The sequence below is a fragment of the Dendrobates tinctorius genome, unplaced genomic scaffold (assembly GCF_039654945.1).
Source record: "Dendrobates tinctorius isolate UK_male_01 unplaced genomic scaffold, ASM3965494v1 ptg000095l, whole genome shotgun sequence".
NCBI classification, from domain to species: domain Eukaryota; kingdom Metazoa; phylum Chordata; class Amphibia; order Anura; family Dendrobatidae; genus Dendrobates; species Dendrobates tinctorius.
The window spans coordinates 1,040,205-1,057,180 of NW_027361763.1; the positions used below are offsets into that span (position 1 = coordinate 1,040,205).

The 16,976-nt window shown below is 41.6% G+C and overlaps 1 gene segment (V, D, J or C); it reads right to left on the reverse strand.

Annotated features, from left to right (window-relative positions):
* Positions 1-14,704: 14,704 nt before the first annotated feature.
* LOC141098799 (immunoglobulin kappa variable 3-15-like) lies at positions 14,705-15,188 on the reverse strand. The segment is given in 2 exon segments: positions 14,705-15,012; positions 15,140-15,188. Coding segments are annotated over 2 exon segments (357 nt in total).
* Between the last annotated feature and the right edge of the window lie 1,788 nt (positions 15,189-16,976).

Here is a 16,976-nt window from a genome sequence, read left to right on the forward strand (position 1 = left end):
AGTAAATTGTGCTAATTTTGTAAAGACAGGCAGAGTAAAATCTTATCAGAAGCCTGTATTATCAAAGCCTGCAAAACTAAGTAATCAAATCTATGAAGAACGAAGAAAATCAGACGTTCGCTTTATACTGTATGAAATGATGCAGACCACCGAAAAAACTTCACAGATTGAGTTAAGAAAAATTCTGATCTTCTTTCTGTAAAAAAGATGGTGGAATTTGACAGACAGAAGCAGGTGGTGAATGACATCATGGTCTGTAAACTGAACACTTTGCTCAGAGGATCCATCAGCTTCAAAATAGCAAGAACTTTGCAGGATATAATTATATGTTGTGTAAAAGTGTTATACAATGTATTAGTCAGTTATATGTAATTATTTTATAGAGTATAATTCCATAGTTCTATTGTTTTGCAGATATACATATTCATACTGTATATATAGAGTGTTTGTAGAAGTAGAGATTGTAGAACTGTATTTTGTAGTGGAAATAAAATTTACTCCAGTATAGGATATTGCAATTGGTTTGTTTCTGGACGAATATGATATTAACCTTCTCTTTTATTTTTCCTTAGAAATTTCATTTCAAAGCAGGACTTAATCGGGAAAAATACTCTTTCAAGGATTTATGCCTTTATTTCCACAGGAAGTTGCAATAATTGCATGATTTTATATATTTAACACTTAAAAGAAAATAACTAACCGCATTTTAAATGTGTTCTGTGTGTATGCCTTTATTGCATGGCTTGACATGACAAACCACAGCATGTGAAATCTGAACCTTGTTCTAATAATAAGTATATCATGTCCCTGTTCTTTAGTGAAAATAATTTTTAAGGGGGTCTCAGCTTTTGCAAATCAAATGAATTTTTTTACTAGGCCTAAAGTTTCAAGTGTATAGCTAAGGTTAATTTCACACTTGCTTTTTTTTGCAGCGTGTTTTTTGCGCAAAAAAACGCATTAAAAAAACGCATACAAATGCTGCATTTTTTTCAAGCATTTTTATGCGCATGCAGTAAAAAAGCAGCGTTTTTATGCGTTTGTATGCGGTTTTTTGTGCGTTTTTAGTGCGTTTGCGTTTTTTTACACATTTTTTTTCCTCACCCAAAAAAAAAAAAAAGGCAATACACACGACCAATGGTACGTCAGTGTGGGTGTGGTATGTTAAAATATAGACTCTGTCTACAGTATTCTTCACATTTGCTTGATTGTTCTCGTGTCAACATGGATCTGCGCTGGAAGAGTTTTCACTTCAACTTGGATTTGGACATCGCGATGGCTCAGGCTTATGCAGTTGCTTGCCATGAACAAAGGAAGAGAGAGAGGCAGCGAAGATGGCAGCGTCGGCGTATGTGGATACATCCTATTGTTGAACTCCGGGAGAGCCGTGGGGCATACCACACCCTCTACAGTGAGCTACAGGCAAACCCAGGGAAATTTACAGATTATATCCGGATGTCCCAGGAAAGCTTCAGTGATTTGCTTGCTCGTGTCCAACAATCCATCCGGAGACAGGACACACAGCTCCTTCGTGCGATTCCTCCTGAGGAACGGCTACTGGTGACATTACGGTACGTAATATTTCAAAACCAAGGGGTGGTGTCTGATTGTTTTATTTTTACATGTAGTATTCAAAACCTTTGGTAATTATTTTTCGTGAATGTACTAATATTTTATTTTATAGTTTTACAAAATAATATACAGAAATATTAATTTTACTTCTTTCTCTGTTCACAGATTCCTGGCTACTGGAGAAACCATATCTTCACTACACTTCCAGTACCGTATTGGAATCTCTACCTTGTCTGGAATTGTTGCAGACACCTGCCAGGCTCTCTGGAATGTTCTTTGCCCAGAAATTATGCCCCTGCCCACCGCTGAAAAGTGGATGGAAATTGCTGACAAATTCTGGACAGTATGCAATTTCCCCAACTGTTTGGGAGCTGTTGATGGAAAACACATACGGATCATCAAACCCAAAAGAACTGGATCGGAGTACTATAATTGCAAAAAGTACTTTTCAATAGTACTCATGGCCATTGTGGATGCCGGATGTATGTTTGTAGCAGTGGACATTGGAGCATTTGGCTGTGGTAATGACTCACAGGCTTTTAAAAACTCAGACATGGGCCGGAGGTTGTATGGCAACCAATTTAATTTCCCTATACCACGGCCTCTTCCTCACACCGAAGCTCCGCCACTGCCCTTTGTAATGGTTGGGGATGAGGCTTTTCAAATGTGTGCAAACTTACTTAAACCCTACTCCAGCCGTGACTTGGACCACACCAAAAAAATTTTTAATTACAGGCTGACCAGGGCCAGAAGAACTGTCGAGTGTGCTTTTGGGATTCTTGTCTCAAGATGGCGAATTCTCGGCACAGCCATAAATCTTAAACTTCAAACAGTCAATGAGGTGGTGAAGGCATGTGTGGTTCTACATAATTTTGTGATGGCTAAAGAGCACCCGACCTTTGAACTGGATGATGCTGCTCCTAACCCATTGCCTGAATTCACTCAGCACCCTCTCAGGTCATCCGTTGAAGTTGGCCAAATGAGGGACCAATTTGCGGCCTACTTTAGTTCTGATGTAGGACGGGTGCACTGGCAAGATAAAATGGTGTAATAATGTTTGTGTTTGTTAATAAAAATTTGTTTGTGTTTGTTAATAAAAAACCTTATTTGATACCAGTACCGAGTGCACAAATTTTTTTATTTACACTCCAATAAAATAAAAAACTTCCCATGTATACCTGTGAATTCATGATGTTCTCACACCTGTGCAGGTAAATACACAAGTTAAAATGCAGCATCGCTAGTCTGTGTTAAATATATTGGTATGCAAAGGTGCATGAAATATGATCTGTGTATTAACCTGGCCATGATTGATAAATAGTTATGATTATGACAATGAGCGACTTTGTTAGGATCGGGTTTCCTGAAACATAATTTGTTTCAAATAAAACTTGTCCAACCAGTGGAAAACAAGTTGTAGATTCATTCATTTTTAAATTAAAGAAACTCGCCTTTTTTTTACCTAGTTTCAACAGTTTGTGTTTCTTGAAACCAGATCCTAGTCAGTAAAACGCTAGTTATTCTACTAGGCCTTGGTAGGTAACATATTAACCGATGACGTGTATTTTACCCATCAGTGGATTCTAAACACAAGAGTATGTTGTCAATTACAAGGTATATCAATAATCCCCTTTGCCTAGAATCACCTTGCCTAGAATCACAATAAGTGAAATGAGGATGTTAAAAACAGACAATCCTCCAAACACTTTTTATGACACCTTGCCAAGTTTAAGTCGCATTGGGTGTACGGCGCAGTGTGTGTGAGCGGCGCCAAAAATATTAATCAAACTTTGTTATGGTGAACCAGAAATTGGAAATTTATTGTGAACAAGAAATATTTAACAAAAACTTTATTTTTTTCTGCGTTTGGGGGCAGATGGTTTCAAGTTGGGGGTGTGCAGGGAAGATGCAGAACTAACTGTTGAAGAAGGTGTTCTAGGGGAAGGGGCAGAAAAACTTGTGGGGGAAGGGAGTCCAGTGATGGGAATTGAACTCGAAGCACTTGGAGGAGAGGAAAGAGGTTCAGGGACATTGGTCCGAAGTGCTTGTCTCCGCAAACTTGACTGCCTGGACCTACTTGGGCCCAATGCCCGCCTTGCTTGATTGCGCCTTGAACTTGGTGCAAATATTGAATCTAGGTCGCCCATCTGAAGCTGTGGCTGCTGCTGCTGTGGCTGCTGCTCTGGCTGCTGCTGCTGTGGTGGCTGCTGCTGCTGCTGTGGTGGCTGCTGCTGCTGTGGTGGCTGCTGCTGCTGCTGTGGTGGCTGCTGCTGATGCTCAGTGGTGGCGGTGGCAGTGCTCGTCCTTGCAGGAGGACTGGTGGCAGCAGTGATGGTCCAAGTTTGCGGAGTGGTGGTGGCAGGGCTACTACATGTTGTAGCGGCAGGGCTGTTCCACATTTGCGGAGTGGTGGCTGTGCTCCAAGCATGCATGGGGTGGCGGTGGTGCTCCAGACAGGAGCAGCGCTTGCCATGGTGGTGTTGGTGAACTGACCAGCTGCACTCAGACTTGTGGTGGTGTAACGGTGGGTGTCCTGGCTTTGAATAGAGGTGCAGTGGTATGCAGCACAAGTCGGTAGTGAGGTGAAGCGAGTCAATGGTGGCACAGGTGGAAATGCCACTACTGACTGCTGCCCGTACCGATTATGCTGCATAGCCTGCAAGAAAGCATTGTTGCAGGCATGCAGCACATTCAGCTGTTGCTCAGAACTAAGGTGTTCCACCATGCCCTTTTCAATCTTACTAAAAAAATGGTGCGCTGGTCTGTTGAGGTTGGCCTCCAGACGGTCAAGGCGCTGTTCCACAGAATTGAAGCGGTGTTCAAAGTGGTTAAAACCACGTTCCATGAGTGCAAAACCGCTTTCCACTCTGTCGGACAGCGACTTGAGGCTGGCATTAAAGGCCTCTCTCAAGTGCATAAACTCGGGCAAGACATTCCTGTCCAAGGCCCTCTGCCGCTGGCGGGTAGTGCCCGCATAACCAGTGGCAGAGACCTGGGACAGGGGAACACCTGATGGCCCAGCTTCCTGGTCACCAGATGTCTGTGTGGCTGACCTGCAAGATGCTTCCTGGCTGTCGGATGGCTGGGACGGGTCAGAGGACGTCCGATGAAGGACCGCTCCAGGGCCAGGTTGCAGGGTGCTGCTCCAGGTGCTGTTGAAGAAAGGTAAATCATTACTATCATGCCTTTACAAGAAGCATCAGCTGTGGAGTAGAAAATCACAGATTAAAAAAAAAAAAAAAAAAAGTTATAATACTTACGCTCTGGTGGCAAGGACAGGTCTTAGGAACTGCAATGCGTGATAGTAACGGTATCTGGTTCTTGTCCTTGACGCAGATCCACTGGGAACCTGGCCCTCAGCACGAACATCACTGTTGAAGCGGTCCTTGATTGAGCGCCAACGTGATCGGACTTTGTCCACTGTTGGAAAAAAAAAAAAAACTTCGGTTTTTGATGCACAACATATGCTATCACTAAACCCAACAGTGCCATCAAGGACAATAGTCAATGCGGCACAATACAGCAAGACAATACTCAAAGCAGTCATTGTCGAGCCCGATGACACTGTTCGGTTTCCTGCTAGAATATATCTAGCACGAAACCCAACAGTGCCATCAAGGACAATAGTCAATACGGCACAATACAGCAAGACAATACTCAAAGCAGTCATTGTCGAGCCCGATGACACTGTTGGGTTTCCTGCTAGAGTATATCTAGCACGAAACCCAACAGTGCCATCAAGGACAATAGTCAATACGGCACAATACAGCAAGACAATACGCAAAGCAGTCATTGTCAAGCCCGATGACACTGTTGGGTTTCCTGCTAGAATATATCTTGCACGAAACTCAACAGTGCCATCAAGGACAATAGTCTATACGGCACAATACAGCAAGACAATACTCAAAGCAGTCATTGTCGAGCCCGATGACACTGTTGGGTTTCCTGCTAGAATATATCTAGCATGAAACCCAACAGTGACATGAAGGACAATAGTCAATATGGCACAATACAGCAAGACAATACTCAAAGCAGTCATTGTCGAGCCCGATGACACTGTTGGGTTTCCTGCTAGAATATATCTAGCATGAAACCCAACAGTGACATCAAGGACAATAGTCAATACGGCACAATACAGCAAGACAATACTCAAAGCAGTCATTGTCGAGCCCGATGACACTTGTTGGGTTTCCTGCTAGAATATATCTAGCACGAAACCCAACAGTGACATCAAGGACAATAGTCAATGCACCATAACAGAGCAGGGAAATACTTACTAAACACCTTTTTGGAGGATGCAGTGGCGCTGTCCCAGCCATCCATCAACGCTGCGGCCACCTCATTCCATAGCCGCCGGGTCACCACATTGTCCTTGTACAGCCGTTTACGGCTGTCCCACAACGGGGCACGCTCCTGGACCAGGCCGATGTGCTGCTCATTATCCAGGTAGACGTCTTCATCCCGTTGAGGAACCTAGACAAAACACATTCATTAGAATAATCAAATTTAAATTGAATAAAAAGTTAACAAAAAAAAATACAGAAATGATGAAATATAGAAGATAAAAAATAAAGAACATTAGAAATCATTTGATACATACATTCCGTATCACCACCGGGACTTGGCTTTGCTGCTCCTGCTGTTCGCCCTCAGTAGTCACGTCCGCAGAAGATGACGATGTCTTCAAAAAAAAAAAAATTAGAGATTTGGAGTAGCAGCAGATATACTTACCAGATGCACGAAAATAATCACCTCACGGTCTGCTTGCGCCAATTCCTGCCGGGATGGGGAATATTCTGATTCCGAAGACATACTGCGTGTAAAAATAATAAAAAGCATTAGTACATACACAATTTAAAAAGGACAGGCATACGATATAATAATACTCACATTCTTGACGCTGATAGAAGATGGGTTCGTTGATGAATGTCTGCTCTCCAATCTGTCTGTAGTTGTGGTACAGTGTTGGCAGACACTTCCTTTATATAGACTTTTTTTTTTGGACTTTGGAATTTTATAACTTGTCTAAATAGTGGACACCAATAAAAAAATGCAACGCTAAAAAAACGCATACATGCACTTACCAGTGCGCACGTATGCGCATCCATAGGCCATAATGGTCTTTTTTAGCGCAAAATGTGCACATACGTGCGCATGCGCTTTTTTGAAGTGGTTGGGCGGACCAAAAAATGCAACACGTAGCGTCTGGAAAATAAAATCGCACACCACAAAAAAACGCAGCGCACGAAAAATGCATACGTGCGCTTACCAATGCGGACATATGCGCGCCCATGTTAAGTATAGGGGAAAAAAACGCATGCGCACGTATGCGTTTTTTTCCAGCGCAAAAAAAGCAAATGTGAAACCAGCCTAATTCCACATATTTTTATGTTATGTGTATTTGGGGAATATTTAAGGAAATATTAAGATACTAAATTTAATAGTTTACAATGCGCATTGATCATTAGCATACTATAATTTGGGTTAAAATACATGTATTCATCACACCTTCGTATGTGGAATCTGTGGTGTGAACTTATATGTGACACAGTCTGAGTGACAGATTACAGATGCATGTATGAGCAGCTGCTTAGGATGTGATACGTTTGATGTATGTGAGGCCTCAGGATTCTGGATGCAAGGAAAAAAAACCAAAAACCTTTATTTTTAGGAGAAATATGCAGATCGGCTAAATTATTAGAATATTAAGATATATAGCGAAATATTATCCACACAAAATATATTTCTATATTTCTTTAGTAATTATTTCTTGATTTAGTTAATTATGGATAAGTGCAATCACACATCAAAATGGTTTATGAAGAAAATCTTCATTTAAATTAATTTTCCCAAAGAATAATATTGATATTCAAATTAATTTTAATGGTTACACATATTCAGACAAATAAAAGGTATAAAGCAAGTATAATATTCACACAATTTATAAATTAATTATTTTTCATTTTGGTTTTGATAAATGAATTATTTCATAAAACAATATTTTTTGGTATTAAGGGGGAAATGTGTTTTTGATCCTGACTACATCATCACATTTGATTAATACCTCTTCCTCACAAATTTTAATAAAGAAGAAATATAAAAAAGGTACTATGGTATAAGCATTGGGTATAATAACATGAAGCATTATAAAGAGTCATTTCTTTACATTAATAATAATAATCTTTATATAGCACTAACATATTCCGCAGCGCTTTACAGTTTTGCACACATTTTCATCACTGTCCCCGATGGGGCTCACAATCTAAATTCCCTATCAGTATATCTTTGGAGTGTGGGAGGAAACCGGAGTACCCGGAGGAAGCCCACGCAAACACGGGGAGAACATACAAACTCCTTGCAGATGTTGTCCTTGGTGGGATTCGAACCCAGGACCCCACCAAGCCACCACTGAGCCACCATGCTACCCATTAAGAAGAGTATTACATGCAAAGTTGCATAATTTGAATATTTAGGTAATACAAGTTTATGACAAATATGAAATAGTCCTGATCATGGAAAAATTAAGGTTATATGTTACTGAGGACATAACTACTCTGCATTTGGTATCAACATAAAGGCCTTATTTTTATTCTTATTTTTATTTCTTATTTTATTCTTATCTTTATTTTTCATTATTTTTAATTCTTAAATTTTTATTTTTTCTGTCAACCAAGAAAAAAAAACATCAATATTTAGTAAAGTAATATCTACTATGAGAATATTGCTTCATTAAATATAGCGATGATATGGTTCCATTACAAAGAAAAATGTTTCATTTCTGAGTTATATGCAACAATTCTTTCATTCGTTCACTCAACTCATATATTCTTATTTTGGTATTTTGGTTTGTAGCTATACATTCTTACATTATTGGGATAATAAATAAATTCCTTATTAATAAAGATGAAAATACTTGTTACATAAAAAAACACATTGACACCTATGGGTTGAAAACGGTAATTACACCTAAGACATAAAAAATGTTCTATCACATGAAGAATATGGTTAATAATGTATTATCACTTATTATTATTATTTTATTATTACTCTAAATATTGAAATCCATATATGGTACAAATTCTGATAATAATTATATGGATATTACTGACTGCTATGGTACGCTGTGATATTATAGGTTAGGAAAATTACCAGATTTTGTATAGAATAGGGAATGAAGACTTCAAGCAAGATACTGAAATTACGTTAATAAAGACTTTTCATATTTCTAAATTCAATTGATTCTTACCAGTTGCAAGAAGAAAAATGCTATCCAGAAGTCCCAGAAGGTAACAAAGCTATGATTTCTGAGTAATAGACTGTGTTAATTACAAGTGCAGAATCCACCACTGACAGTCACAAGTGCAGTATCCACCACTGACCGTCACAATTAAAGTGTCCTTCCTGACAACCAGAGGATGATGATCCTATGATGCTGAGATGAACTGTGTCATCACGTTCTTTCCAAGTTCCAGTGGTTTCCAATCACCTGTAAAGCTTCAATGAAAAGTTGGTGAACAATGAAGGTAATTGTCAAGAAGCTACAACCCTGACATATGTCCTGTGCATTAGGACTGAGGACTGGTTATGGTGCTATGTTTAGCAACGAAGAGTCATTTTAACCCTTGCTTTGCTGACCAAAGATGTCACACCTGTTCAAAGGCCAGTGCCGATGGAGGATTCCAGAAATATCCAAGGCGAGCCAATGTAAGTCCAGGTTTTTTTTAAAGGTGACACTGCACAGATATTAAAGCTACATTTCATCTATGGACTTTGTTTTCTTATCAACATTTGAATTTATGAACTTTGATTTGACACACAACACGATTTCTGCAACATCTATATGTTATAGAAAAACTGTGTTTTTAAAAGAACCAAGAAGAAGACAGAAGACATCAAAATGAAGACCAGAGGATATCAGATGATGATGACTGAACCTGAGATGCTTCAATTTAGATTTAGGGAAGTATAATTATACATATTTTATATAAATATTGTTCACGGCTTATCATAACATGAATTCACATCAATTATGTCATTGAGTACGTATAACAATAATCTGATGTTATTGATATTAAATTATTTTGTCAAAGAAGAAGAAAAGAAGAAAGATGATCTCATTATATTTTGAGGGTTCCAATTAATGTCTTCCACCCTCAAAAGGGTGAATTGTTAAATATTAATAATTTGGATATGTATTTCTTATTACAATTCTGTACTGAACAGTGCCTTCAGCTGACACTGCATGTGTTATTTTTGTAAGTTTAGCGCGTGGTAAATGTCAACTCCATATATATATAGACCACGTGCTTTTAGAAACGTATATAATTCATGGCTCATTCTAGGGGTGGCGCTCGCTCTCTCCTTCCTTATCACCATGAAACACATTCGAGGAGTCATCTGTGCTGGGCCATGACACTACAGACAGCTGGTATGTAATCCAACTACCATCCAGTGAAGCTACGCACTACAAGACACATGTCTTTTTCAGAGTTCCAGGAAAGAAGGTTACAAGCTTAGTTATGAACAAATGGACAGTCTCTCTTTCACCTATTTTTATGTTTTTCTGTAATAATCTTTTCTTTGATGGAAGAATCCAAATAAACCACTACATTTTTTTATAAGAACATTGTCATCTGGTAACTAGTCCTGGATATTATACAAGAATACACATTTTTTTACATGTAGTCACAGCTCAGTGGTGGTGTAGCATCCCTGAGGATCTAGTCGCCACAGAGGTGTAGTATCCCACCTTTCAGGTAAGATGGAGACACCTGACCTGGCTCTTATACAACACTGCATCCACCAAACACTGTAGCAGCAGGTCCTGTGCTTCACATCCCTGCTGGCTAGGAAAGGTTGTTAGAAGGTGGGTAGAGTTTGGAGGGTTAGAGAGGGAGAAAAGAAAGGAAGTTAGGATCAGTCTTCCCATAGGGGAAGAAGGGGAAAGACGTGCATAGGCAACTTTCCCATAGGGGAAGGAGGGAAGAGATAGAATTGTACAGCTGTCTCCTAGGCTGGAGGAGCTGCAGGTATGGACTGAAGGACTGAACGGAAACTCCCTGAAGTGAGAAAGGGATTCCTAGAGGAATGGGGTGAGCGAGTGCTACCCATGGGGCTTGTTCCACACTGATGGAAGTCAGGTGGGGGAAAATTCAGGTCACAGAAGGGTCTTGGCCCCTTAGCCTAGTGGGTTGTACAACAGGACTCAGCTAGCAAGCTAAGAGCTTTGGTAACTTTAGGGGCCACAGCCAACTACCACAGTTATCGTCTCCAGAAAGGCAGCCAGAAAGGATCAAGGAAACGCATTGGGCACGTTATCCAACAGGATTCGCGTCTGCTGGCCTGGGACACTGACTGTGAGGTGCTGGGAAGGAAGAGAAGTGGAAATCAGCACTGTAAAATGGCCAGGGAAGACATACACTGACAGGGAGATCTGGAAAGGTGTTCTCTACCTGCCTGGATCCCTCACCTGAAGGACGCAGCACCAAGAGGACATCTGTGCGCACCAGAAATTGTGAGTAAAGCTTTGGAACTGCATTTAGCTGTGTCTTCTGCATTCTTTCTGCATCACCTACTCAGCACTGCTACATCCCTTGCTCCACACTACTTCACCATCTACTTCCACATCTGTCATCTGCCCTGTGACTCAGCTCTGCCTGTGGAGAGCTATTCCAACTCTGCTGCATCCCACCATCTGTCCCAGAGGATCTGCACTGCAGCGCTGGTCGCCTCTGACCAGATACCACAGGTGGCGTCACGAACACCTATTACAAATACTCTTTATTTTGCAATCCCTTGTAAATGTAACCCTTTAATTGGACGCCCAGGGCCACGGACCGGGTCACCGCCGTTGTGACACTGCCCCTTTAACAAGTGACCTGGTACCGTGTATCCCACGGCCCTGGTGGGCACTACGTGGAATATCTGTATTCTGCTGATGTAGTCACAGCTCAGTGGTGGAAGGTCTGTATTCTGCTGATGCAGTCACAGTTCAGTGGTGGAAGGTCTGCATTCTGCTGATGTAGTCACAGCTCAGTGGTGAGATCTGTATTCTGCTAATGTAGTCATAGCTAAGTGGTGGGAGATCTGTTTTCTGCTGATATAGTCACAACTCAGCGGTGGGAGGTCTGTATTTTGCTGATGTCACAGTTCAGTGGTGAGAAGTCTGCATTCTGCTGATGTAGTCGCAGCTCAATGATGGGAAGTATGTTTTCTGTTGATGTAGTCACAGCTCAATGGTCGAAGGTCTGTATTCTGCTGATGTAGTCACAGCTCGGTGGTGGGAGGTCTGTATTTTGCTGATGTCACAGTTCAGTGGTGAGAAGTCTGCATTCTGCTGATGTAGTCACAGCTCGGTGGTGGGAGGTCTGTATTTTGCTGATGTCACAGTTCAGTGGTGAGAAGTTTGCATTCTGCTGATGTAGTCACAGCTCAGTGGTGGGAGGTCTGTATTTTGCTGATGTCACAGTTCAGTGGTGAGAAGTCTGCATTCTGCTGATGTAGTCACTGCTCAATGGTGGGAAGTATGTTTTCTGCTGATGTAGTCACAGCTCAGTGGTCGAAGGTCTGTATTCTGCTGATGTAGTCACAGCTCGGTGGTGGGAGGTCTGTATTTTGCTGATGTCACAGTTCAGTGGTGAGAAGTCTGCATTCTGCTGATGTAGTCACAGCTCGGTGGTGGGAGGTCTGTATTTTGCTGATGTCACAGTTCAGTGGTGAGAAGTTTGCATTCTGCTGATTTAGTCACAGCTCAGTGGTGGGAGGTCTGTATTTTGCTGATGTCACAGTTCAGTCGTGAGAAGTCTGCATTCTGCTGATGTAGTCACAGCTCAATGGTGGGAAGTATGTTTTCTGCTGATGTAGTCACAGCTCAGTGGTCGAAGGTCTGTATCCTGCTGATGTAGTCACAGCTCGGTGGTGGGAGGACTGTTTTCTGCTGATGTCACAGCTCAGTGTTGGGAGGTCTGTATTCTGCTGATGTAGTCCCAGCTCAGCAGTTTGAAGTCTGTATTCTGCTGATGTAGTCACAGTTCAGTTGTGGGAGGTCTGTATTCTGCTGATGTAGTCACAGCTCAGTGTTGGGAGGTCTGTATTCTGCTGATGTAGTCACAGTTCAGTTGTGGGAGGTCTGTATTCTGCTGATGTAGTCACAGCTCAGTGGTGGGAGGTCTGTATTCTTCTGATGTAGTTTCAGCTTAGAAGTGAGAGGTCTGTATTCTGCTGTAGTCACAGCTCAGTGGTGTGAGGTCTATATTTCTGCCTATGTTTCACTCTATTATCAGAATCTTCCTGTTGTAAATGCTGCAGCTGAGATACTAGGAGATATTACAGAAATGTGTACAAGTCCCTTATCCAGATACAGCCAAGGTTACCCTAATACAGATACCACAGCGTTGGACTATCAGGGGGCAAAAAGTGTAATGTGACCCCTAACTTGACATCTGGCGATGGATTGTGTAATGTTACATTATCTTACCATATTACATTAGATTTACTTCTGTGACAAGTTATCAAGATGGTTCGTTATGTGTTACGATAAACTTGGCTAAATCTGTATAAGAGTCTGGATTTGCTGGAGCAGCGCTGCAGTGTAAAGTCACTCCACCCAATACTGAAATTAATCAAGTACCTCCTGGTTTAGTCCTTCCTGATTTATGTATTTGGTGATTTACGGAAATGTTCCACATACAGTCATATGTAAAAGTTTGGGCACCCCTATTAATGTTAACCTTTTTTCTTTATAACAATTTTGGTTTTTGCAACAGCTATTTCAGTTTCATATATCTAATAACTGATGGACTCAGTTATATTTCTGGATTCAAATGAGGTTTATTGTACTAACAGAAAATGTGCAATCTGCATTTAAACAAAATTTGACCGGTGCAAAAGTATGGGCACCCTTATCATTTTCTTGATTTGAACACTCCTAACTACTTTTTACTGACTTCCTGAAGCACTAAATTGGTTTTGTAACCTCATTGAGCTTTGAACTTCATAGCCAGGTGTATCAAATCATGAGAAAAGGTATTTAAAGTAGCCACTTGCAAGTAGTTCTCCTATTTGATTCTCCTATGAAGAGTGGCATCATGGGCTCCTCAAAACAACTCTCAAATGATCTGAAAACAAAGATTATTCAACATAGCTTTTCAGGGGAAGGATACAAAAAGTTGTCTCAGAGATTTAACCTGTCAGTTTCCACTGTGAGGAATATAGTAAGGAAATGGAAGAACGCAGGTACAGTTCTTGTTAAGCCCAGAAGTGGCAGGCCAAGAAAAATATCAGAAAGGCAGAGAAGAAGAATGGTGAGAACAGTCAAGGACAATCCACAGACCACCTCCAAAGACCTGCAGCATCATCTTGCTGCAGATGGTGTCACTGTGCATCGGTCAACAATACAGCGCATGCATAACGCCTTTTTGTATCACCAAACAACTCAATCTTTGTTTCATCAGTCCACAGGACCTTCTTCCAAAATGTTACTGGCTTGTCCAAATGAGCTTTTGCATACCTCAGGCGACTCTGTTTATGGCGTGCTTGCAGAAACGGCTTCTTTCGCATCACTCTCCCATACAGCTTCTCCTTGTGCAAAGTGCGCTGTATTGTATTAATCCCAGTTACAGACGTCTCATCGTTCTCTCCTTATATTGCTCTGTTATATAGTTAGGATAGAAAGTTCAGTAAAAACAGGAACAATTCTCATGTTTCCTGATGTTTGTAGTTGGACGCTGTTCACATGCTGCACAATGAAGCGTCATCTTCATTCTGTGGATCAGCGCGATTACAGCAACAGCAAATGTAGAGATTCTGATTTGTGATTATTACTTTTATATCATAAAATCACTGAGTGTAAAGTAGGAAAAGCTGTTTCTCATCAGCTCGCTCCGCTGTCCGGCCACATTCAGAGTTTCTCCTCCGGTGCAGATGTTCCTATAGTCTGTAATCATTATGTCAGCGCTGGTTTATACCTGACTGGTTTATACAATGATCTGTACAGAAAGAATCTATTCCCAGAGGAAGAAGAGAAGACAGAAATCATCACTGAGCGCTCTGCTAATTCTCTGCACCTTCATCTACACAACATTGTAATACAGCGACATCATGGGGGATGAGGAGGAGGTTTTTGTACGGCTCTGTATCACTGTGTGAGAGGGAAGCTCTGATACTGCTGACAGTAATAATCTGCTGCATCGTCCTCTGTCGCTCCTCGGATTGTAAGAGTGAAAGCAGTTCCAGATCCAGATCCAGAGAACCGGTCTGGGACTCCTGTATATCGGGTGGTTGCTCCATAGATAAGAAGCTTTGGTCGTTCTCCTGATTTCTGTTGGTACCAGGCTAAATTGCTACTTATACCAGCACTGGCCGTACATGAGATGGTGACTGTATCTCCGGGGGACACAGAGACATAATCTGGAGTCTGGGTCATCACAATCTCTCCACAGGATCCTGAGGATTAGAAGAGACAGATTCATTACTGATAAATGTCGGGATCTTCCTAGAAATCCTGATCTGATGATGGATCCACTGTAGAGATTTCTCTACACAAAATCCTGGAAGGATCCGAATCTCTCACCCTGAATAGAGATGAAGATCACAGCCAGCAGATAACTGCGAGAAACCATCCTGATGTGTCTGGAGCGTCAGAGAGAAACTATAAGATGAGACAATCTGTACAATGAGATCTATATAGAGAGTGACGGGGGACACAGGAGACCCCCCAGAGACTGTGTATGGAAATACTGGGGACATGTAAATTCTGTGGTTATAATGTGACGGTTACTGGTGTGTAATAGAGACCCGAGCTCGGCGACGTCTCCTCCTAGAGGAGAATTAATGTCACTTGTATTAAGTGTAAAGACTAGGGTTGAGCGATACCATCCGATATTCAAAAGTATCGGATCGGAATGGATCGGCCCGATACCCCAAAAAGTATCGGTATCGCCGATTCCGATACCAGAAGCCCCATTCAAGTCAATGGGACAGAAATATCAGAATTAAAATAAACCCTTTCTTTCCTTGTAGGTTAATTCTACATGAAGAAAAACAACTAAGAATAATGTAGAATGTATTGTGGGAGGTGGAGGAGACATTAAAGGCACAGAGGTTTAGCCCAATCAAATGGAAGAGCAGGAATAATTTTTTTTTTTTAAAGATGTTCAGAGTTACAAAGATATTGACTATGTTAACCTTTTGTATATTTTGTTAGATATGTATGTTTCACTACTTCCATGCTCTTCACCTTCTTTTTTACTTCTCCCACACTTTCTCCTTCATCATCCTGAGCAGCAGCAGCATCTTTTTCATCAACGTCCGCTTCACCTTATTTTTACATTCTTCATATTCTTCTTATTCAGCTATTATTCTTCTTCATATTCTACTTCTTCATCTTCTTCCTATTCTTCTTCTTCATCATATTCTTATTTGTGACAGGCATTCCTGTAGTTGTATATAAAAGTTTGAAGATTACACCTTCCGTTCTGCCTGTCACAAAAGATTTACAACAGGATTTGTCCATGTTCAGTTTGGCCTGCAGCAGCAGGCATTTTCCAGGGGCACCACAAGGAGGAACGGACTCACCCCCATACACTGCTTAGTCTTCTTCTGCTTATAATTTAGCTAATACCTTTTGCTCTTATTTTTAGTCTTATGCTTAATGTTCTTCTGCTTTTGGTCCTTCTGCTTTTTGTTCTTCTGCTTCTTGGTCTTCTGTCTCTTGTTGTTCTGCATCTTGGTGGTTGTCTTCATGTTCTTTGTCCTCTTGGTCATCTTCTTCAGGGTCATCTTTTTGGTCTACTTCGGTGTGGTCTTCAGGGTCATCGTCTTCAGGGTCGTCGTCAGGGAGATCCAGAGTGAGAACCAAAAACCATTTCCACAAGCGTGAACTTTGAAAAGTAGCAGAAGGTACAAGAAGGCTGAGGAACTGCCGAGAACCAGCTAATGGTACTGGAACCCGGATGGGCAGCAGAAGTAACAAGAGCCAATGGCACAACCGTGGACCAGCTGACGGTGCTGGAACACGGTTACAAAGCAGGAGGTACCTGTGCTAGAAAGCACTACCAAGGACCAGCAGACGTTGCTGGAACTCGGATACCGAGAAGGAGGCACCTAGGCCAAAGGCACTGCCAAGAACCAGCTGACGGTGCTGGAACCCGGATGGGTGGCAGAAGCTGTAAGAGCAAATGGAACTAGCGAGGACCAGCTGACGGTGCTGGAACATGGTTACTAAGCAGGAGGTACCTGTGCTGGAAAGCACTACAAAGGAACAGCAGACGTTGCTGGAACTCAGATACCGAGAAGGAGGCACCTAGGCCAAAGGCACTGCCGAGAACCAGCTGACGGTGCTGGAACCCGGATGGGTGGCAGAAGCTGTAAGAGCAAATGGAACTAGCGAGGACCAGCTGACGGTGCTG